Source organism: Loxodonta africana, chromosome 1 (assembly GCF_030014295.1).
Source record: "Loxodonta africana isolate mLoxAfr1 chromosome 1, mLoxAfr1.hap2, whole genome shotgun sequence".
Lineage (NCBI taxonomy): Eukaryota > Metazoa > Chordata > Mammalia > Proboscidea > Elephantidae > Loxodonta > Loxodonta africana.
In genome coordinates this window covers 54197576-54223511 of record NC_087342.1, presented here as the reverse complement: position 1 = coordinate 54223511, position 25936 = coordinate 54197576, and the positions used below count along the sequence as shown (strand labels likewise).

General features: G+C 39.9%; 1 protein-coding gene across 6 annotated transcripts in view; it reads right to left on the bottom strand.

The window, feature by feature from the left end:
• Window positions 1–1653: 1653 nt before the first annotated feature.
• The window catches only part of HIVEP1 (HIVEP zinc finger 1), a 179780-nt gene continuing 155497 nt past the window's right edge, over window positions 1654–25936 (bottom strand). For all 6 annotated transcript variants that reach the window (XM_064280710.1, XM_064280734.1, XM_064280715.1 and 3 more), the window contains 2 exons: window positions 6073–6584; window positions 1654–3356 (listed from right to left, as the gene is read on the bottom strand). In XM_064280710.1, coding sequence (XP_064136780.1) covers window positions 2202–3356; window positions 6073–6584 — 1667 coding nt within the window. In that variant the 3' untranslated portion in view covers window positions 1654–2201. The remainder of the gene's footprint in view (window positions 3357–6072; window positions 6585–25936) is intronic.

Here is a 25936-nt window from a genome sequence, read left to right as displayed (position 1 = left end):
CATGAAATTTTCAAGGGAGCACCCAAACATATCAACACATTTAGTCTTTGGATAAGTGTAAGATTTCTTCAAATTAAGAAAATTCATACAAACTAAACAAAATTCAAAGCTGAAATTCTTAGCATTACTTTTGAATTTGGAGAAAATAGAGATACTTAGATTATTATGGAATTAAGAGTACGTTTATTAAACTGCTTTAAAAATTTTAGGTTAAAAAAGTATAATATGAAGGCATAATACAAAGTTAAAACTTATTAATTTTGAGAAATTTGACAGATAGTGGACCTCACTTTCAACAACTATATGGACAGAATAATAAAACCAAACCAGTTGCTGTCGAGTTGACTCAGACTCGTGGCAATTCGTGAGGAACAGAGTAAAACTGTACGCTACAGGATTTCCAATGGCAGAGTTTTCAGAAGTAGATAGCCAGGCCTTTCTTGCAAGGTACCCCTGAGTGGACTCCAACCTCCATCTTTTCAGTTCGCAGCTGAGTATGTTAACCGTTTGCACCACTCAGACTCTGATCAAAAAAACCCATTGCCGAGGGACTCTGATAGAGCAATTCAATTCCTATGACAGAAGTTTCCAGAACTCTTTTCATATCTATCTGGAATCTAAAAGGCAGGTTTATTATTTTGGAGACTTGTTAACGCACGGCCAGTGCCAACAATGTAACTGAGGCAGGCACCTGAAGCATCCCAATCCTCGGCACCTGCTAAAGCCGGGGTCCGTCCTACAGACCATCTTTCAGACTGGGAAACAGACAGGCCAGGAGCGCAGCTGCCTTTGCCAAGTCACAGACGTGAAGTGGAGCCCTCGAGCCGCACGTCTCCGAACTCCTCAGAATACGTCCCCTCTGCTCTGTCGAAGCACCCACCTCATACCCTTAAATCTTTGCAAAGTAGGTTTTCCAAAAGCCTCTCAAAATGTGCATGCATTTCCTTAGTGATACGTTAAATATCATTCCCAGTCCAGCACATGGCCATTTTCTTGCAAACAGAGCAGGCTTAGTGCTTACTTAATAACGGATCACTGCAGTGGTGACTGAGGGCCAGTATCATCCCCTGCCTCAGTGTTTTCTGGAGTAAGGACAGTTACTTCCCAGGGTGGGAAGTAATCATTTGTAAAGTGAATTACTTAGGTCTTTTGAAAGTCTGAATCTGGTTCTTCAGTAAATTGTGGGTCCCTGCGGTTTACCCTGCACAGAGCTCTCCGAGAGAGACGGAGGCCCCTCAGAACAGATGCAGGACCAGAACCTGAGGAACGGGCCGTCGGGGGCCTCATCCAAGCCAAGCCCTCAGCGAGGGTGTTTGCAACTTATTTTACTTTGATTCAAAATTTTCATACCCACATTTAGGAATTTTGCCCGTTTTCAGAGTGCAGGCTGTATTTATTTACAGAAGATCCTCTTAAATAATGAGCTTTCTAGTAAGAACTACAAAATTACTTTCCATGAATGAGAGAAACAGTTCCCTCATCTGGATGAATTTCAGTTACGGTTTCAAATGGGCGAAACCACACTACTAAAGCCTCCATATCACAGAAATGAGGGAGGGAGGGGGTGAGTGTGGCAAGAACATACTCTGGGGCATTTCCAGATGCAATTACTGACCACTAGGCGGCGGAAAGAAGGCACAACTAGGACTATGGTAAAGTCAGTAAACAACATTTTACTGAAACATTTCATAACACAGAAAATCCGTCTGACATGTAAAGTTACTGTCTTACACAAGGAGGATGACAGACCCATTTTCGAAGACTAATATGGATACAATAAATATGGAGTTTACATACTAATTTGTACACAGAAACTCTGCCCCACAGCCATAAAAATTTATATTTAACAGTGCAACATATAATTTAATCATTTGATTTATCTGACAGGTTTTTTTTTACTAAACACAAATAACTACCTGGTTTTAATATACATATATAATATATACTTTATGTATATAGATATTCAACAATCTGTACAGTTTCTAAACAAAACTCCTAAAAGGCACAATTGTCTATACAACATGTACAAAAATGGCTGGAGCAGACACAAAACAACAATTATTGGTCAAAAGTTCATGATTGCACAAAGATTAGTAATGAGTTTATGTCAGAAAAATGTGCTTTCAGGAAAGGAGGGTTTTCAAAAAAAACCTTTTAAGTGTTATATTTAAAAAAAAAACAGCAACATAAAATAAAAACCACTAGGTCGCTATGACAAGCCGGTCCTCATCGTCGCTGCTGGCGTCACTGAACTGCACGGTGGCCTGTCTGCGGGGCGGGCCTGTGGGCCGGCGGGCCCGTCTGTGTGGAGAGAGGGTCTGGGGGCCCACGGGCTGGGTGGGCCGTTCCAGACGCACGTCCAGCAGCGGCTCTGACGTGGACAGGAGCTCGTGCTTTGGCGTTACGTGGTTGATGGAGGCCGCCTTCTGGGCGCCCACGTCACTGGTGCCATCAAGCCTTGCGAGGTCAGTGGCAGGGGCAGGAGGCTCGAGTGATTTTTTTGCATTTTCTCGCTGGGCTGTAGGTGACCCCTGAGGAGATTCGGCCCTGCTGACCTGATTTGCACTGGCTGCGGGAGTTGACTTGGGTTGCATCTCGCGTGCTTGGTTCTGAGATGCTGGTCCTTCTGGAGTTCCCTGGGCATCGACAGTCACCTGGCCCACTGAGGGAATCAGCGTAGGCAACGCTATGTTCACAATCTGGAGACTCGGAATGTGTGCCTGAGGGCTGGGGCTGCTTTGTGAGGGAGGGTTTGCAGTTAACACTTGCAGGCCGACAGCGTTCAGCGCGAGGCCCGGAGGATGCACTTGCGGGCCCATGTTTGTGTTGGCGAGGCCTAAGATGTTGACAGTCTCCATGCTGAGCGAGGGGAGTGATGGCAAGCTTGGTGTGCCAAGGCTCTGAAGGCCCGGGACCTGGATTTGGCCAATGGGAATACATGGCACAACACTACTTAGTTCAGCCACTCCGGCGGGATGCGTAGTGCTAGAAACTTCTGTGATTGTATCTCCGGGAGTGCCCACAGTTCTGTGGATGACGCTGACGGCAGGAATCGTGAGCTGCATCGGCCCCGCTTGAATTGGTACAAAGGTGGAGTATGTGAGGCCAGCAGGTACCACATGGATCCCCCCAACCGGAACCATATTGTAAGGTGTCCTTGACTGCTGTTGGGAATGCAAAGGAAGGTGGCTGAACAAGTGAGTTTGGGGAGAAGGCAAGCCTGGAGTCGGGTGCAGACTTATTTGCTGCTTCTGTTCTTGAGTGTCAGGATGAGGCAAGGCCACTGAGGGAACTACCGTGGCTGACTGAGGGCTGGGGTCGGCTGCGGGAGGATGGAGTCTCACAAACGACATGTTCTGAAGGACAAAAGAGAACAATTCTTTAATTCCAGAGCTTTCTTAAACACTAAGCTGTTGTTAGCTGCCTTTGAGAAGCCCCCACTCATGACTACCCCATGCACAAAGGAACAAAACATTACCTGGTCATATGCCATCCCCATAGCTGATGACAGATTGGACCATTATGATCAATATGGTTTTCACTGGCTGTTTTTGGAAGTACATCACCAGACCTTTCTTCCTAGTCTTAGTCTGGAAGCTCTGCTGACACCCGTTCAGCATAATAGCAACATATAAGACTCTACTGACAGGTGGGTGCTGGCTGTGCACAATGTGCACGGGTCAGGAATTGAACTTGGGTCTCCCGTGTGGAAGGTGAAACCTTTACCAATGAACCACCACTGCCCCACTTAAACAATGAGCTAGAATTCTGTAAAATGTTAGCATAAAATCTATTTTTCCTGACGAGGTAAGAGTATTTGTATTTGTATTTTACAAAAATTTCTGGCTTAATAAAAAGTTTATTTTGATTTTTAAAAATAAATTTGCAACAAATGCATCGATTAAATTTTTAATCCCTTATTTTTTAGTATAAATAACAGCAACACATTGTGTATACTACACCTCGCGTTTTTCAAACAAATTTCCTGGACATCATCTAATTTTATAGTGAGCATAACCCTGAGAAGTGGCCATAATTATATTTTTATGTTGTTGTTGTTACTGGGACTACCAGCTCCCCTCCAGTTCAGAGATGAGGAGTCACTGAGAAATTGAGATTATTAGTTGGTTGTGAATATCTACTCAAGGGGAAAAATTAACCAAAGGATTATTCATTAATGAAATAGTTGTCACTGAGAAAAAGATCTGGAGGTGTTCATTTGTTTGTTCATTCATTAAGTTTTTAAAATGCCTCCTAACAACCAGATATGGTTCTAGGCACTGGTAGGTATGGGAGACACTGGAATAGAGCAGCTTACAGCATGGGCGCCCAATATAAAAATAAAATATTATTAGAAAGAATACATTTTGCCCATCCTCCCTGGATTATTATCTACATTTTAGTTTTTTCTTGATAATAGCTGAGAGATATACTAATCTAGAGTAGACAGTCTGCAGAAATGCAAGCTTTAGCTTTTATAGTTCTGTTATTTTTCTATTCCACATTTAGGAATAATTCCTATCACAATATTCAAATACGTACTCGAGGTAAGAGTTAACCATCAACGAGAGGATGAATGCCTCACAGAATTAATAATTCCTCCCGAGGGCAGGAGTGAATGCAGGGGCTGGCTCCAGCAGGCTTCCAGTGCCTGGCAGAGACTGGGTCTGGCCCCCAGTTAGCTCTCAGGCAGGAGCGCTTCCCAAGCTGCTGCAGCTATGTCACCACTTCAGACAAAGTCAACTTCTTCCTATGTTTATTAGGTCACATTAACTTTGCCACAGAAACTGGTAACTGTCTTGCCAACAGGGGCAAAGTACAAAATGTCTGGATAACTTGGTGCAAATTCATGACATCCACACCAGTGGAAAAACTTCTTACAGTAAGCCATGAGATAAACAAGTCCCAGGATTCATGTTCCCAACTGACTCATACACAGTTTTTACTTTTAAATTAAAAGAAAAGAAGAAAAAACAAAAATAATAAATGCGTATTATTTTTCAAGACTTTTTTTTTTTCAGATTTACAATACAATATGTGACCTCTGATTAATATACCTGACAAGAACCCAAAGGATATGTCTTAGTCATCTAGTGCTGCTGTAACAGAAATACAAGTGGATGGCTTTGAAAAAGAGAAGTTATTTTCTCACAGCCTAGTAGGCATTGACACAACGGCACAAGTCCAAATTCAGGGCATCAGCTCCAGGGGATGGCTTTCTCTCTCTGTCGACCTTCTCATCAATCTTCCCCTGGATTAGAAGCTTCTCTGCTCAGGGACCCCGGGTCGAAAGAACGTGCTCTGCTCCCGGCAATGCTTTCTTGGTGGTATGAAGTCCCCTACTCCCTGCTTGCTTCCCTTTCCTTTTATCTCTTTTAAGATCAAAGGTGGTACAGGGAAACTCCCTTTACACTGGATCAGGGATATGGCCTGAGCAAGGGTGTTATATCCCACCCTAATCCTCTTTAATCATAGGCAGAGATTATAACACATAGGAAAATCACAAAATGGAGGACAACCACGCAATACTGGGAATCACGGCCTAACCAAGTTGACACATTTTTGGGGGTCACAATTCAGTCCGGGACAGGGCATAAACGCCCTTTGCTCCTACATACAACAATATATTGTATAACAATATAAAGTTATACAAACTTATCTGGCCATCACTCATTCATTTGTAAGCGCACTATTCTTTTAAGCCATTGTTGGCTGCCACTGAGTTGGCCCCAACTCACAGCAACCCCATGCACAACGGGACTGGGCTGCTGTGATCCACAGGGTTTTCACTGGCTGATTTGTGGAAAAAGATCACCAGGCCTTTCTTCTTAGTCTTAGTCTGGAAGCTCAGCTGAAACCTGCTCACCATCAGAGCAACACACAAGCCTCCACTGACAGATGAGTGCTAGCTGCACATTTTATGCACTGGCTGGGAATTGAACCCGGGTCTCCTGCATGGAAGGTGAGAAGATAAGAATTCTACCACTGAACCATCACTGCCCCCTCCTAAATCACTAGGTTCCCCACATACCATAGATTGAAAAAAACATCAACAACAAAAAGATCACTTACCTGTGTTAAAGCAACAGCCTTTCCTGCCACAGAGCACCTCAGGACGTCTTCTGGTTCAGGGTAGTCCACAGACATCTGATGACACGGGGATTTGGGTGCAGCTTCAGGCGACCTGGAAGAGTCTGCACATGTGATGGACTCGTCTTCATCTTTTGTAGCACGCTGCCTGGTCTTCCCGGGAGACCTTGTCTTCCGACTGTAGTCCGACTGCACTGTACTAAGCACCGTCATCTTGGTGAGCAATGCTCTCGGCAGAACGTCCATCGGGTCTGTGTGTGCCCCTGAGAAGCAGTCGGGGATCCTGGTCTCCTCATCCGCACTCACGGAGTCCTGCAGGCTGCTTCTGGAAGGCAGGTGCTGCGGGCTGGCTGCAACGGAGGGGGCTGCGGACAGGGTGGACTCAGCCTGGCTGTCCTCATCATCATCTTCATTCTCATTGTCGTCCTCATCGGGGCCATCCGAGTCATCAATATCATACCCCGACCGCTCGTAACTGAATCTTTGCTTCTCATCTAGTGAAAAGAACCAAGAGGGCGTGTTACTGAATGTTTTACAAGTGGGAGAAAAAAAAAAGTGCAATCTTTATTTCCTGTTAGCTTGGTAATACTGTGAGGAATATAAAAGACAAGAGCCCTGTCCACACAAAGCCTACAATCTAGTTGTGGAGAATGAAATGGAGAAGAATCCAGGAATTGAGAGAAGCCAGGCCTTGCTGGAGAGGGGCCGTGGCCAGGGCAGGCTGTGTGGAGGACCTGGGACAGGAAGGACCTCAAGGAGGAGTGAAACAGCCTGTGGGTATTACATAAGGACAATCAGAAACCCACTTGAGAAATTCCTAAAGTAAGACTAGCTATGCAGAAAAAATTAACAAATGAAGAGTGAAATACAACTTTTTCCTAAGTTCTTTTTCTCTATTTCTTTCTAACTTTGTTTTATTAAACAAATGAAAATAAAAACAAAAAAGCTGACGGTGTTTGTTATTTGTGAGCAAGATTATTCTCCTTAATTCTTCAGTAGCATTTTAGATAAGCTTCAACTGTCCTCTGAGTAGTAATACTCAATTGCCTTTTTTTTTTTTTTAACTAAAAGAGGTGCTAAATTTTCCCATTGGTTTTTTCTCCATGACATGATTCAACCCACTCCTCACAGAAAGGTGTACATTAACTAAAAACCATTAATGTTGGCAAATAACAATATGCGGGACCAATTACGTTTAACTAGGACAATTCTCATGTGGGACTGGATTTAAAATCTCTCCCTATTCTGAATCTTCCAAAATGTAGAGTCTCTTTCCCTTATTAAAAAAAAAAAGAAAAACGCACACATGCCAAAGCCGTTGCTGTCAATTCTGACTCATAGCGACCCTATAGGACAGAGTAGAACTGCCCCATAGGGTTTCCAAAGAGCAGGTAGATTCAAGCTGCTGACCTTTTGGTTAGCAGCTGAGCTCTTAACCGCTGTGCTACCAGGGCTCCATCTCTTTCCCTCAGAAAGCTAATAAACTTTAAAAAGCTAAAGGGGGGAAATACAAAACATCTTTCCTAGTTCCCTATCACCGAGATACAATAAAGGAGACATCTGAGCATGGACAGTTTAGCTACATTCTACACTTAAACGTGTTTTTTAAAGAGACAAAAATATAAAAAGAGAAATAAGCCATAGGTATTTTTCCTGGCTTTACCAAATGGTGTGCATGTTAATTTATCTTGCTATTTTTTTTTTTTCCAGTATTACATAAATAAGTTTTAGAAAAAATCTCAAAGGATCTACACCAAAACACTTAAGGGTGATTATTTCTTGGTGATAGAACAGACTAGAACTTTTATCATGTTTTGTTTTTATATATAAAGTGCTAAAGACAAAACATATGCATTTAGGTTCATTTAATATGCGATTTTATAAGCCTTTTGCTTTACTGTGTTGTGAAATAAGTAAATGAATAAAATCATCAACAGCATATTTGCTGGATCCCACTAAGCATCCACACTGGTTGGTGGCCGTGCTGGAGACTGATGGATAAATGACATGACTCCTGCCTCCCTGATGCCTTTTCTCATGTTTGGAATTCTAAAATCACAGTGTCACCCTCAATTTGTTTAAAATTGCCACAGTACTGCTAAATAAAATTTTTTCAGGAGATCTTTTTTCTCTGTTTATTTTTTAAGGGGGGAAATAGAAAGACCTAAAGGCACAAGAGGACTGGGAAAAGAGGTTACTGAAAAAGAGGCTCATTTCACCAAAGGCTGACATTACTCACATGGGATTTGCTTTACTTTAAAAACTGTTATTTTCTACATGATTTGCCTTGGAATGCAGAGAGTTGGAAGGACCACTACTCCCACTCTTACAACTAAAAAGAGATGGTCTCTGACTTTAAATTTACATTTTTTTCAAACCCATCAAGAAGTTGAGGTTCTAGACAACTGAATGGCCCAAGCTCTAAGGAGGCACAGTACCTGCAGGAAGAGAGAAGACACAAGTCTAGGTCACCAGGGTAGGTCCAATAGGACACACCAGTCAGAGAAGTTCAATTGAAAGAGCTGGCGGACTGGTTAAAGGCAGGTGCAGGCAGCAGGATGGTGTGAAACCCCTGGGGCTACAGAAACTCAGGGGTCTACACACTTCTGCAGGCTCTACCTGTCCAGTAGATTTCAACTCATAATGACCCTACAGGGCAGAGCAGGACTGCCCAATGGGTTTCTTGCGCTGAAATCTTCATGGGAGCAAATCACCAGATCTTTTTTCCCATGGAAAAAGGCAACCTTTTAGGTTGCAGCCCAGCGCTTAACACTTGCGCCACCAGGGCTCCTTGGCTAAGCTCTAAAAGCTCTAATACCCAGTTATTCAATTAAACACTAATCTAGGTATTGCTTTGAAGGTATTTTGTAGATGTGGTTCCATTTACTATCTACTGACTTTAAGAGGATTCTTCTTCATAATGTGGGTGGGCCTAAACCAATCAGATGAAAGACCTTAAAAGCAAAACTGAGGTTTCTCTGAGGAAGAAGAAGTTACCACCTGTGGACTGCAGTGTCAGCTGCTGTCCATGAGTTTCCGGTCGGCTCAGAGGGTTTCATACTTGCCCAGTCACAGCCCACAACCAGCTGGGCCAATTTCTTGAAATTATCTATCTGGCTATATCTACATATATATCTACACACAACACACACACACACACACACAATTGATAAACTGGCAGAATCTTGATTGATATAGAAGGTAAAATTATTTTTTTTCTTCTTTTTAATTGTTTTAAAAGATAACTGAATGTCTAGAGCAAAAATACTGACAACGTACTGTGTATCTACAGCATATATAAACGTAGAAGGTACAACACACAACAGCACAAAAGATGGTTTACTGTTATAAAGTCTTTAAACATAAACAACTAAACATAAAAAGGGGTATAAATAAAAAGTCAATAGAAGAGATAAAACAGAACCATCTGAAGTACTCGATTAGTAGTAGAAAGGGCATAAAAATAAAGAAAATGTGAAACAAAGAGAAAACAGCCGGCAAAATGGTAGATTTTAATCTAACCACATGAACAATAACATTAAAATGAATGATCTAAACATAAGTGCTAAAGTCAGAGACAAATTTGATATAAATAGCAAATCCCAATTATACACTATATTAAAGTCCCAACTATATGTTGTATGCAAGAAACCCATAATATAAAGACAAAAATGATTAAAAGTTTAGAGAAGGGTATACGATAAAAACACTAACCAAAATGTTGCTGGAGAAGCTATATCAGTATCAGACAAAGTAGACATCAGAACAAGGAAAAGTATCAGGACAAACAGGAACATTTCATACCGATAAGAGGTCTGCTGCAAAGGACCTCTTTAAAGTGTTGAAAAGCAAAGAGGTCATCTTGAAGACTAAGGTGCGCCTGACCCAAGCCATGATGTTTTCAATCACATCATGTGTATGTGAAAGCTGAATAATGAATAAGAAGACTGAAGAAGAACTGACGCCTTTAAATTGTGGTGGTGGCGAAGAATATTGAATATACCACGGACTGCCAAAAGAACAAATCTGTCTTGGAAGAAGTAAAGCCAGAAGGCTCCTTGGAAGCAAGGGTGGAGAGACTGCGTCTTACATACTCTGGACGTGTTGTCAGGAGGGATTGATCCCTGGAGAAGGACATCATGCTTGGTAAAGTACAGGGTCAGCAGAAAAGAGAAAGACCTTCAACAAGGTGGACTGACACAGTGGATGCAACAATGGGCTCAAGCATAACAATGGTTGTAAGGATGGCACAGGACCGAGCAGTGTTTCGTTCTGTTGTGCGCAGGGTCGCTACGAGTCGAAACCGACTCAACAGTACCTAACAAGAACAACAAAGGGGGTAAACTCTCTACAGGCAAAAAAAAAAATCTACATTTGTATATAACTAAAGCAAAGCTTTAAAATAACTGGGGCAAAAACTAATAGGACTGAAAAGTAATGCACAAGCCCACAATTATAGATAGATTTTAACAATCCTCTCTGAGTAACTCATGGAATAAGTAGATCAAAAAAAAAAAAAAATTAGTAAGAAGATAGAAGACCTAAAAGACACTATCAACTGCCCATTGTAGAATGTTACAACCAACAACAGCAGAATACACTTTCTTTAAAAGTGTACACGGAACATTCACTGATACAGACCATAATCTGGGCTGTAAAACAAACCCCAACAAATTTAAATGACTAGAAACAGTATGTTTTTTTGAGGATTAAATTAAAATAGAAATCAATAATTAGAAGATACCTTTCTTTGAGAAAGTAAAAGAGAAGGGAGTCCTGCCCAACTCATGTATGAGACAAGCATTACCCAGAGATTATAAGAAAACTACAGACCAATAGATATCCTTCATGAACAGAAAGAAAAAACTATGAACAAAATATGAAAAAACTGAATCCAGCAATACATAAAAAATAGGACACGACAATCAAGTGGTGTTTGCCTAAGGAATGAAAGGTTGGTCCAATATTTGAAAATATGTCAATGTAACTCATATTAACAGCCTAAAGGAGAAAAATCATATGATCATCTCGTAAGATGGAGAAAAGCATCTGACAAAATTCAACATTCATACTTGATAAAAATTCTCAACTAGGATTAGAAGAAAGCTTTCTTTATATGATAAAGAACATCTACAAAGAACCTAGAGTGAACATCAAACTTAACTGTGAAAGACTAAATGATATACTCTATTAAGACCCAGAATAAGGCAAGATGTCCCTTTCAGTACTCCTCTGCAGCATTGTACTGGAACTCCTTATCAGTGCAATAAGGCAAGAGAAAGGAAAAAAAGCATACATAGGAGAAAGGAAAAAATAAAACCACCTCTATTTGCAGATTACATGATTGTCTATATAGAAAATCCTAAGGAATTTATAAAAAAAATTCTAAGACTAATAAATGAGGTTAGCAAGTTCACTGGTTACACAGTCAACATATAAAAATCAATTTTATTTCTAAATACTAGCAATAAACAATTGGAATTCAATAGCACCATCGAGTCGATTCCAACCCATAGTGACCCTATAGGACAGAGTAGGTCTGCCCCATAGAGTTTTCTAGGCTGTAAGTCTTTACAGGAGATCACCAGGTCTTTTCTCCCACTGAGTGGCTAGTAGTTTGAACTGCCAATGTTTTGGTTCTTAGTCAAATGCTTAACCATTGTGTTCCTGGAGCTCCTTCAAAAGAATGATACTTAGGTATAAATCTGAAAAAAAAAAAAAAAAGTACAGAATTTGCATGCTTAAAACTACAGAACACTGGTGAAGGCAACCAAAGAAGATGAATAAGTGGATACTGTGTTCACAGATTCAAAGACTCAATGTTGTTAAGATAAAATGTCTTCCCGATATGATCTACAGATGAAAGGCAATTCCAACAAAAATCCTGTTTTTTTTTTTCTTTGCAGATATTGACAAGCTGATTATAAAATTTCTACGGAAAAAGAAAGGAACTAGAATAGCTGAAACAATTCCGAAAAATGAGAAAAATTTAGAGGGCCCCACTATCTAATTTCAAGTTTTCAAGATTTCAATTCAAGTCACAGTAGCCAAGAAAGTGTGGGCAAAAGGATAGGCAGATAGGATCAGAAGAGAGACTTGGAATAAAGTCACTAGTTGAATTCTGACAACAACGAAGGCAATTCCATGGAAAAAATACAATCTTTTCAACAAATGGTGCTGACAATATCCATCTTATATAAAAACCCCAAACAGATTAAAGACATACATACCAAAACAAAAACAAACAAACAAAAAAAAACAAACTCAGTGCCATAGAGTCGATTCTGACTCCTAGCAACTCTATGGGACAGAGTAGAACTGCCCCATAGAGTTTCCAAGGAGCGCCTGGCGGATTCGAATTGCTGACCCTTTGGCTAGCAGCCATAGCACTTGACCACTACACCACCACGGTTTCCAAAGACATACATGTAAAATGTAAAACCATAAAGAATGAAGAATACAGGAGAAAATCTGTGTGACCTTAGGTTAGAAAAGGATTTTTACATGACACCAAAAGCACAATCTGTAAAAGAAAAAAACTGATAATCTAGGCTTTATTAAAATTAAAAACTTATGCTCTTCAAAGACACTATAAAAAAGAGCAAAAAGACAAGCCAGAGACTGGGAGAAAACATTTACAAATTCCATTTCTGAAAAAGGAATTGTATCTAGAATATAAAAGTAACTCTCAAAATTCAACAATAAGGAGGCGGGGCCAAGATGGCGGACTAGGTAGACGCTAGCTTGGATCCCTCTTGCAACAAAGACTCGGAAAAACAAGTGAATCGATCACATACATAACAATCTACGAACCCTGAACAACAAACACAGATTTAGAGACGGAAAACGAACAAATACGGGGAAGCAGCAATTGTTTTCGAAGCCTGGAGCCAGCGTCCCAGTCAGCGGATTTTCTGGAAAAACAAGTTTCCCAGTGATGGCTCGGAGACAGCAGTCCATATCAAACCACATAAAGAAGCAGACCATGACAGCTTCTACAACCCCCAAACAAAAGAATCAAAATCATTACCAAATGAAGATACAATCCTGGAATTATCAGATACAGAATATAAAAAACGAATTTACAGAATGCTTCAAGACATCACAAACGAAATAAGACAAACTGCAGAAAAAGCCAAGGAACACACTGATAAAACAGCTGAAGAACTCAAAAAGATTATTCAAGAACATAGTGGAAAAATTAATAAGTTGCAAGAATCCGTAGAGAGACAGCATGCAGAAATCCAAAAGATTAACAGTAAATTTACAGAATTAGACAACACAATAGGAAGTCAGAGGAGCAGACTCGAGCAATTAGAATGCAGACTGGGAAATCTGGAGGACCAGGGAATTAACACCAACATAGCTGGAAAAAAATCAGATAAAAGAATTAAAAAAAATGAAGAAACCCTAAGAATCATGTGGGACTCTATCAAGAAGGATAACTTGCGTGTGATTGCAGTCCCAGAACAGGGAGGGAGGACAGAAAACACAGAGAAAACAGTTGAAGATCTGCTGACAGAAAATTTCCCTGACATCATGAAAGACGAAAGGGTATCTATCCAAGATGCTCATCGAACCCCATTTAAGATTGATCCAAAAAGAAAAACACCAAGACATATTATCATCAAACCTGCCAAAACCCAAGATAAAGAGAAAATTTTAAAAGCAGCCAGGGAGAAAAGAAAGGTTTCCTTCAAGGGAGAATCAATAAGAATAAGTTCAGACTACTCAGCAGAAACCATGCAGGCAAGAAGGGAATAGGACGACATATACAGAGCACTGAAGGAGAAAAACTGCCAGCCAAGGATCATACATCCAGCAAAACTCTCTCTGAAATATGAAGGCGAAATTAAGATATTTACAGATAAACACAAGTTTAGAGAATTTGCAAAAACCAAACCAAAGCTACAAGAAATACTAAAGGATATTGTTTGGTCAGAGAACCAATAATATCAGATATCAGCACAACACGAGGTCACAAAACAGAATGTCCTGATATCAACTCAAAGAGGGAAATCACAAAAACAAAGAAATTAAGATTAATTAAAAAAAAAAGCTCATTAACAGGGAATCACTGAAGTCAATATGTAAAAGATCACAATAATCAAAAAGAGGGACTAAACACAGGTGGCATAGAACTGCCATATGGAGAGTGATACAAGGCGATATAGAACAATACAAGTTAGGTTTTTACTTAGAAAAATAGGGGTAAATATTAAGGTAACCACAAAGAGGTATAACAACTCCATAACTCAAGATAAAAGCCAAGAAAACCGTAACGACTCAACAAAGTCAAACACTACGAAAATGAGGATCTCACAATTTACTAAGAAAAATGTCTCAGCACAAAAAAGTATGTGGACAAATGAAATTGTCAACAACACACACAAAAAGGCATCAAAATGACAGCACTAAACACATTCTTATCTATAATTACACTGAATGTAAATGGACTAAAGGCACCAATAAAGAGACAGAGAGTCTCAGACTGGATAAAGAAACACGATCCGTCTATATGCTGCCTACAAGAGATACACCTTAGACTTAGAGACACAAACAAACTAAAACTCAAAGGATGGAAAAAAATATATCAAGCAAACAATGAGCAAAAAAGAAGAGGAGTAGCAATATTAATTTCTGACAAAATAGACTTTAGACTTAAATCCACCACAAAGGATGAAGAAGGACACTACATAATGATAAAAGGGACAATTGATCAGGAAGACTTAACCATATTAAATATTTATGCACCCAATGACAGGGCTGCAAGATACATAAATCAAATTTTAACAGAACTGAAAAGTGAGATAGACACCTCCACAATTACAGTAGGAGACTTCAACACACCACTTTCGGAGAAGGACAGGACATCCAGTAAGAAGCTCAATAGAGACATGGAAGGCCTAATTACAATAAGCAACCAACTTGACCTCATTGACTTATACAGAACTCTCCACCCAACTGCTGCAAAGTATACTTTTTTTTCTAGCCCACATGGAACATTCTCTAGAATAGACCACATATTAGGTCATAAAACAAATCTTTCAAGAATCCAAAACATCGAAATATTTCAAAGTATCTTCTCAGACCACAAGGCAATAAAAGTAGAAATCAATAACAGAAAAACTAGGGAAAAGAAACCAAATACTTGGAAACTGAACAATACCCTCCTGAAAAAAGACTGGGTTATACAAGACATCAAGGAGGGAATAAGGAAATTCATAGAATGCAACGAGAATGAAAATACTTCCTATCAGAACCTCTGGGACACAGCAAAAGCAGTGCTCAGAGGCCAATTTATATCAGTAAATGCACACATACAAAAAGAAAGAGCCAAAATCAGAGAACTGTCCCGACAACTTGAACAAATAGAAAGTGAGCAACAAAAGAATTCATCGGGCACCAGAAGAAAACAAATAATAAAAATTAGAGCTGAACGAAATGAATTAGAGAACAGAAAAACAATTGAAAGAATTAACAAAGCCAAAAGCTGCTTCTTTGAAAAAATTAACAAAATTGATAAACCATTGGCTAGACTGACTGAAGAAATACAGGAAAGGAAACAAATAACCCGAATAAGAAACGAGAAGGACCACATCACAACAGACCCAACTGAAATTAAAAGAATCATATCAGATTATTATGAAAAATTGTACTCTAACAAATTTGCAAACCTAGAAGAAATGGATGAATTCCTGGAAAAACACTACCTACCTAAACTAACACATTCAGAAGTAGAACAACTAAATAGACCCATAACAAAAAAAGAGATTGAAAAGGTAATCAAAAAACTCCCAACAAAAAAAAGCCCTGGCCTGGACGGCTTCACTGCAGGGTTCTACCAAACTTTTAGAGAAGAGTTAACACCACTACTACTAAAGGTATTTCAAAGTAAAGAAAATGACGGAATACTACCCAACTCATTTTATGAAGCCACCATCTCCCTGATACCAAAACCAGGTAAAGACATTACAAAAAAAAAAAAAAATTACAGACCTATATCCCTCATGAACATAGATGCAAAATCCTCAACAAAATTTTAGCCAATAGAATCCAACAACACATCAAAAAAATAATTCACCACGACCAAGTGGGATTTATACCAGGTATGCAAGGCTGGTTTAATATTAGAAAAACCATTAATGTAATCCACCACATAAATAAAACAAAAGACAAAAACCACATGATCTTATCAATTGATGCAGAAAAGGCATTTGACAAAGTCCAACACCCATTTATGATAAAAACTCTCACCAAAATAGGAACTGAAGGAAAATTCCTCAACATAATAAAGGGCATCTATACAAAGCCAACAGCCAACATCACTCTAAACGGAGAGAACCTGAAAGCATTTCCCTTGAGAATGGGAACCACACAAGGATGCCCTTTATCACCGCTCTTATTCAACATCGTGCTAGAAGTCCTAGCCAGAGCAATTAGGCTAGACAAAGAAATAAAGGGCATCTGGATTGGCAAGGAGGAAGTAAAATTATCTCTATTTGCAGATGACATGATCTTATACACAGAAAACCCTAAGGAATCCTCCAGAAAACTACTGAAACTAATAGAAGAGTTTGGCAGAGTCTCAGGTTATAAGATAAACATACAAAAATCACTTGGATTCCTCTACATCAACAAAAAGAACATCGAAGAGGAAATAACCAAATCAATACCATTCACAGTAGCCCCCAAGAAGATAAAATACTTAGGAATAAATCTTACCAAGGATGTAAAAGACCTATACAAAGAAAACTACAAAGCTCTACTACAAGAAATTCAAAAGGACATACTTAAGTGGAAAAACATACCTTGCTCATGGATAGGAAGACTAAACATAGTAAAAATGCCTATTCTACCAAAAGCCATCTATACATACAATGCACTTCCGATCCAAATTCCAATGTCATTTTTTAAGGTCATAGAGAAACAAATCACCAACTTCATATGGAAGGGAAAGAAGCCTCGGATAAGCAAAGCATTACTGAAAAAGAAGAAGAAAGTGGGAGGCCTCACTCTACCTGATTTCAGAACCTATTATACAGCCACAGTAGTCAAAACAGCCTGGTATTGGTACAACAGCAGGCACATAGACCAGTGGAACAGAATTGGGAACCCAAATATAAATCCATCCACATACGAGCAGCTGATAGTTGACAAAGGCCCAGTGTCAGTTAATCGGGGAAAAGATAGTCTTTTTAACAAATGGTGCTGGCATAACTGGATATCCATTTGCAAAAAAATGAAACAGGACCCATACCTCACACCAAGCACAAAAACTAACTCCAAGTGGATCAAAGACCTAAACATAAAGACTAAAGCGATAAAGATCATGGAAGAAAAAATAGGGACAACCTTAGGAGCCCTAATATAAGGCATAAAAGAATACAAAACATTACCAAAAATGACGAAGAGAAACCAGATAACTGGGAGCTCCTAAAAATCAAACACCTATGCTCATCTAAAAAAAAAAAGACTTCACCAAAAGAGTAAAAAGACCACCTACAGACTGGGAAAGAATTTTCAGCTGTGACATGTCCAACCAGCACCTGATCTCTAAAAGCTACATGATTCTGTCAAAACTCAACCACAAAAAGACAAACAACCCAATCAAGAAGTGGGCAAAGGATATGAACACACATTTCACTAAAGAAGATATTCAGGCAGCTAACAGATACATGAGAAAATGCTCTCGATCATTAGCCATTAGAGAAATGCAAATTAAAACTACGATGAGATTCCATCTCACTCCAACAAGGCTGGCATTAATCCAAAAAACACAAAATAATAAATGTTGGAGAGGCTGCAGAGAGATTGGAACTCTTATACACTGCTGGTGGGAATGTAAAATGGTACAACCACTTTGGAAATCTATCTGGCGTTATCTTAAACAGTTAGAAATAGAACTACCATACAACCCAGAAATCCCACTCCTCGGAATATACCCTAGAGAAACAAGAGCCTCCACACAAACAGATATATGCACACCCATGTTTATTGCAGCTCTGTTTATAATAGCAAAAAGCTGGAAGCAACGAAGGTGTCCATCAACCGATGAATGGGTAAATAAATTGTGGAATATTCACACAATGGAATACCACTCATCGATAAAGAACAGTGACGAATCTGTGAAACATTTCATAACATGCAGGAACCTGGAAGGCATTATGCTGAGTGAAATCAGTCAGAGGCAAAAGGACAAATATTGTATAGGACCACTATTATAAGATCTCGAGAAATAGTATAAACTGAGAAGAACACATACTTTTGTGGTTACGAGGCGGGGAGGGAGGGAGGGAGGGAGAGGGTTTTTTACTGATTAATTAGTAGATAAAAACTGCTTTAGGTGAAGGGAAGGACAACACTCAATACATGGAAAAGGTCAGCTCAACTGGACTGGACCAAAAGCAAAGAAGTTTCCGGGATAAAATGAATGCTTCAAAGGTCAGCGGAGCAAGGGCGGGGGTCTGGGGAAGATGGTTTAAGGGGACTTCTAAGTCAATTGGCAAAATAATTCTATTATGAAAACATTCTGCATCCCACTTTGAAATGTGGCGTCTGGGGTCTTAAATGCTAACAAGCGGCCATCTAAGATGCATCAATTGGTCTCAACCCACCTGGAGCAAAGGAGAATGAAGAATGCCAAGGTCACACGACAACTAAGAGCCCAAGAGACAGAAAGGGCTACAGGAACCAGAGACCTACATCATCCTGAGACCAGAAGAACTAGTTGGTCCCCGGCCACAATCGATGACTGCCCTGACAGGGAGCACAACAGAGAACCCCTGAGGAAGCAGGAGATCAGTGGGATGCAGACCCCAAATTCTCATAAAAAGACCAGACTTAATGGTCTGACTGAGACTAGAGGAATCCCGGCGGTCATGGTCCCCAAACCTTCTGTTGGCACAGGAGAGGAACCATCCCCGAAGACAACTCATCAGACATGAAAGGGACTGGACAGAGGGTAGGAGAGAGATGCTGATGAAGAGTGAGCTAATTATATCAGGTGGTCACTTGAGACTGTGTTTGCATCTCCTGTCTAGAGGGGGGATGGGAGGACAGAGAGAGTTGGAAGCTGGCAAAATTGTCACAAAAGGAGAGACTGGAAGGGCTGACTCATTAGGGGGAGAGCAAGTGGGAGTATGGAGTAAGATGTATAGAAACTTATATGGGACACACTGACTTGATTTGTAAATGTTCACTTGAAGCTCAATAAAAGTTAATAAAAAAAAAAAATTCAACAATAAGAAAACAACCAACCCAATTTAAAAAATGGGAAAGATTTCTGAACAGACACGTCACCAAAGAAGATATCTGGATGGGAAATAAGCACATAAAAAGATGCTCAACATCATCAATCACATCATTAAAACCATAATGAACTACCACTGTACACCTATAAGAATATTAAACAAATAAATAAACAAACAAAAACCTAACAATAACAACAACAACACCCCCCAAACTGGCCATACCACATGCTGGCGAGGTTTCAGGGGAACCGGACACTCACACATTGCTGGTGGAGCTGTAAGGTGGTAAAACCACTCAGAAAATAAGTTAACAATTTCTTACAAAGATAAACACCCATCTGCCCTATAACCCAGAGATCCCACTCCCGGGTATTAAACCCTGGAGAAATGAAAGCTCATGTTCGTGCAAAACTGTCTGTCCGAATGTTCAGAGCAGCTTATCCACAATCACCCCAAACTGGGAGCAATCAGCATACATTTCAGCTGGATGAATGATCTGTGCCACGTCAATATACTACCACTCAGCAATAAAAGAGAACTACCGCTTCACTCAAGAACTCTGATGAATCTTAAATGCATTTTTCTAAGTGAAAAAAGCCAGATCCAAAAAGCTACATACTGTATGATTCCTTTTATGTGACACTCTGGAAAAGGAAAACTATAGGGAAGGACTTCAGCTTAGTAATCACTAGGGATTGCTGAGTAGTGGGGGTGGTTGTCTGCAATGGAGTAGCACAGAGGAATTATTGGAAATGATCTGTATTGAACTGTGGTGGTGAACATATGATCCTACCCATTTGTCAAAACCCATCTGACTATACATCAGTGACCAGTCCCTGGAGAAGGACATTATGCCTGGTCAAGGGTCAGAGAAAAAGAGGAAGACCCTCAACAAGATGGATTGACACAGTGGCTGCAACAACGGCTCAAACGTAGCAACGACTGCAAAGATGCTGTAGGACAAGGCAGTGTTTCTTCTGTTGTACACAGGGTCGCTATGAGTCAGAACCAACTCGACAGCACCTAACAACAACAACAACAAAAAAATACGCCATAAAGTGAATTTTACTGTATGTAAATGAAACAATAATCAGGACGTGGGGGAACCCTAGATGAAAGGTAGATCTACACAAATTACCTGTATTACAAATAAATCACACAACCACATTGAAGGGGATGAGGAGAAAGGTCCTGGCCTAAGTAACCTAGGCAAACAGTGCATGTAAACATACTGTAGATGACAGCCAGATTTCTCACGGTGGGAGAAAGAAGTTAAAAAAAAAGGAAGTAGAACTTAACTAATACAGAGTGAGATATAAACTCTGAAGAGACCCATAATAAGAGAAGAGACTGAAGGGGTAATAAACAACTCCCAACAACAAAAGAAAGCCCAGGCTTCACTAAAGAATTCTACCAAACATTCAGAGAAGAGCTCATACCAGCACTACTCGAACTATTTCAGAGTACAGAAAAGGAAGGAATACTCCTGAATTCATTCTATGAAGCCAGCATAACCCTGATACCAAAGCCAGGGAAAGACACCACCAAAAAAGAAAATTACAGACCAATATCTCTCATAAATACAGATGCAAAAATTCTCAACAAAATTCTAGCCATTAGAATTCAGCATCATATTAAAAAAAATAATACACCATAACCAAGTAGGATTCATACCAGGTACACAAGCACAGTGAGATGGATTACTTTTATGTGGCTTTTAGCACCATGGTCTTATAACTACCACCCAAGTGATTGGGTGGGACTATGCAAATAAGGCAACTGTGACCCACCACGGGGACTGGTTAGTTCTGCCTTAAAAGAAAGCCAATTCCAGAGCAGAGAGAGGATCCTACCTCCACTAAGGAAGAACACAGAATAGTCAGGAGCAGACAACATGTCCTTTGGCACAGGATCCCTGCACTAAGAAGCTCCTGGAACCAGAAGACCGAGAAAAAAGGAGAGAGAGAGAGAGAGCTGTAACCCTGAAGATGGCTAGAAGTGGTGGCAGGAAAGGCCAGCAAGGGACGATGCAGTGCGCTTCCTGGCCCATGGAGCAAGAAAGTTGAGTGCCTTTGGGCAGGAGGCTTGCTGCCTGAGTAGAATGCCTCTGATCACTTATGGGCAGAGCTAAAAAGCTTTGTCTAACACATGCCTGAGCAAGGCAGAGACTGAGGGCCAGAGAGGCATGCCTACAATCACGACTGGGAAGAAGCTGTCCTGATGGAAGAACTGTATCCTAAGCGTTCCTGAACCTGAATTATAACCTGATAGTTCTACCCTGTCCTATAAGGTTGCTGAGTCGGAATCGACTTGATGGCACTGGGTTTGGTTTGGTTTGGTTTTAGTTCCCTAATAAATCCCATAATCATGACTATTGTCTGTGAGTTCTGTGTGGCCCTTGTAATGAATTACTGAACCCAGCAGAGACGTAGAGAGTGCTGTGGAAGGAACGGTTGTTATCAGAATTAGTAAAGATGGCAGAGAGAGGAGGTGTTTCTGACCTCTGCCTCATAAGAATCCGCCTTGGGCTGTTGATCTTGGTTCTTCTTCCCGTTTGGAAGTTGGATGCCACCTCCATGTCATTTTTTCAGCAAGGATGGTTCAGTATTAGAAAATCAATCAATGTGATCAACCACATAATAGAACAAAAGATAAGAAACACATGATCATCTCAATTGAGGCCGAAAAGGCATTTGACAAAGTCCAACACCCATTCCTGATAAAACACTCTCAATAAAATAGAAAAAGAAGGGAAATTACTCAACATAATAAAGGGCATCTATACAAAACCAAGAGCCAACATCATTCTCAATGGAGAGAGGCTGAAAGCATTTCCCCTGAGAACGAGAGCAAGACAGGAACACCCTTTATCAACACTCCTATTTAACATCATGTGACTCAAGGGCAGTGGTTTTTTTTTTTTTTTTTTTTTTAAAGTCCTAGCTAGAGCAATTTAAGGCAAGAAAAGAAATAAAGGGCATCCAAACTGGAAAGGAAGAAGTAAAACTACCACTATTTTCAGATGATATACTATACACAGGGAACAAAGATTCCACAAGAAAACTACTGGAACTAATAGATTCATCAAAGTAGCAGGATACAGGATCAACATATAAAAATCAGTTGGATTCCTATACACTAACAAAGAGAACTTTGAAAAGGAAATCAGGAAAATAATACCATTTATAACAGCCATAAAAAGACAAAATTCTTATGAATAAATCTAACCAGGAATATAAATGACCTATACAAAGAAAACTACAAGACACTACTGCAAGAAACCAAAAGAGACCTACGTAAGTGGAAAAACATATAATGCTTGTGGACAGGAAGACAACACTGTAAAAATGTCAATTCTACCCAAAATGATCTACAGATTTAATGAAATCCTGATCCAAATATCAGCAGAATTCTTTAACAAGATGGAAAAACTAATCACCAACTTTATATGGAAAGGAAAGAGGCCCGGATACACAAAGCATTACTGAAGAAAAGGAACAAAGCATGGAGGACTCACACTACCTGATCTTAGAACCTACTACACAGCCACAATAATCAAGACAGCCTGGTGCTGGTACAACTTAAGACACACAGACCAATGGAACAGAATCACAAACCCAGACATAAATCCATCCACCTATTGTCAGTTGATATTTGACAAAGGCCCCCAAAGACCTTTAAATGGGGAAAAGACAGTCTTTTTAACAAACGGTGCTGGCAAAACTGGATGTCCATCTGTAAAAAAATCAAACAGAACCCGTACCTCACACCATACACAAAAACTAACTCAAAATGGATCAAAGACCTAAATATAAAACCTAAAATGATAAAAATCATGGAAGAAAAAACAGGTACAATGCTAGGGGCCCTAATACATGGCATAAGTACTATATAAACCATAACTAAAAATGCACAAACACCAGAAGAGAAACCAGATAACTGGAAGCTTCTAAAAATCAAAAACTTATGCTAATCGAAAGACTTCACCAAAAGAGTAAAAAGAGTACCTCCAGACTGGGAAAAAATTTTTGGCTACAACATATCTGACAAGAGTCTGATCTCTAAAATCTATAAGATAATCTAACATTTCAACAACAAAAAAACAAAAAATCCAATTTAAAAATAGGCAAATGATATAAACAAACACTTCACCAAAGAAGAGATTCAGGCAGCGAACAGACATATGAGGAAATGCTTGAGATCACTAGCAATTAGAGAAATGCAAATCGAAACTACAATGAGATACCAACTAACCCTGACATTACCAGCACTAATCAAAAAAACAGAAGATATCAAATACTGGAGAGGCTGTCAGGAGACTGGAACTCTTGTGCACTGCTGGTGGGAATGCAAAATGGTACAACCATTTTGGAAAACGATATGACGCTTCCTTTAAAAGCTAGAAGTAGAAACACCATACGATCCAGCAATTCCACTCCTCCAAGTATATTCTAGAGGAATAAGAGCCATCATACAAATAGACATATGCACACCCATGTTCACTGCAGCATTCTTCATAACAGCAAAAAGATGGAAACAACCTAAATGCCCCAAAACAGATAAATGGATAAACTATGGTACATACACACAAAGGAATACTACATAATGATAAAGATCAATGATGAGTCTGCTAAATATCTGACAACATGGATGAATCTGGTGGGCATTATGCCGAGTGAAATAAGTCAATCAAAAAAGGACAAATACTGTATCAGACTGGTATTATAAATACACAAGGAAAGGTTTACACACAGAAAAAACAACCTTTGATGGTTATGAGGGAGGGCAGAGGTGGCAAGGGGAAACTGCTAACTCTGGAGAAGAGAAAGACAACACACAATAAAGGGGAAGTCAGCACAACTTGACCAAGGTAAAATCGTAGACGCTTCCTAGACACATGCAAACGCCTTGCGGAACCGAGTTACTGGGGCTGAGGGCTGGCACCATGGACTAGGGGAACATCCAAGGTCAGCTGGCATAACACTGTTCATAAAGAAAATATTCTCCATTCTGGTTTGGTGAGTAGCATCCAGGGTCTTAAAAGCTTGCAATCGGCCATTTTAGATACATGTACTGATCCCATCCATCCGGAAAAAAGAACGAAGAGAACCAAAGATACAAGGAAAATATGAGTCCGAAGGACTAATGGACTACATGAACCACAGCCTCCACCAGCCTAAGTGCAGAAGAAAGAGATGATACCTGCCTACTACAACCAACCTGGGAGGGATCACAATAGAGGGTCCCAGACAAAGTGGGAGAAAAATGTAGAACAAAATTCAAATTCACACACACAAAAACAAGACCAGGCTTACTGGTCTGACAGAAACTGGAGGAACCCCCGAGACTACATCCCTGGACACCCTGCTAAATCAGAACTGAAGCCACTCCTGAAGTCCACCTTTCAGCCTAAGATTAGACAGGCCTATAAAACAAACAATAAGACAGGTGAGGCATATGCTTCTTAGTTTAATCAAGTCTACAAGACCAAATGGGCAACACCTGCCCAAAAGCAAAGATGAGAACGCAGGAAGGGACAGGAAAACTGGACAAATGACCATATAGAACTCCAGGTAGAAAGGGAAAGGGGGAGAGTGTGGACACAATGCGGGGACTGAAACTAGTGTCAACAAAACAATTTGTGTATAAATTTTTGAATAATGGGGAAAAGAAAATAAAAGAAGGAAGTGGAGAAGGCCAGAATAAACACTGGACTGGAACTGGAGATATCAATATGAACTAATGTTTTTATTTATGTATACACATACATAAATATATATAGACAAAGAGATACAGAATAAATACAGGTGTGTAACATCTGCATGCTTGAGTTAGTATACGTACACATACTGTCTAGCTCTATCCATTCAGAGGGCCCAGGAGCCATGACAGGTCAGTAATAACGGACACACCTAGTGCCTAGATTTTGGTCTCTAAATACCATTCTCCAGTAAAGAGAACCAGGACTCCTTGGAGAAATGGATGATTCCAGGGCTGAAGCATCTTGTGGTACCACAAAGTAAAAAACTTAAAAAAAAAAAAAAAAAAAGATGGGGCATATCAAAAAAGCACAGGAGTCAACCTCAAAGAGCTCCCAACGGCCAACGTTAAAACTTGAGCTACACAATAATAACAATATTGGATTATATCTCAAAAATACTCATCTAAATGAATAACCTGTAACTTTTCCTTACAGATAAATTCCAATTAATAAATGTAGAAGGAATGAGGGAAACAGAAAATCAACATTATACCACCACCATAATACCACAGACAAGACCCACCAAGATAGGATATTTGCATAGTCTTGAAATGTTTCCTCCAAAATATTCAGTAATTACTCAGTGGAAAAATAGTAAGTTTACAGTAGAGAATCCTGGCAGGCCCCACCTTTGCCAAGTGAGGAAGGTTCATACAACAATAATCCATATTGATAATCACATACCCCCGATACAACACGCAAAAAAAGCTACTGCCGCTGTGGCATCCTTCCCAATAATCCACAACCTTGGTCGAACCTGAGAACACGGCCAAACTGAGAAATGTTCTGAAAGATACTAAGGAACACACTGGAGAGGAAGGAGACATGACAA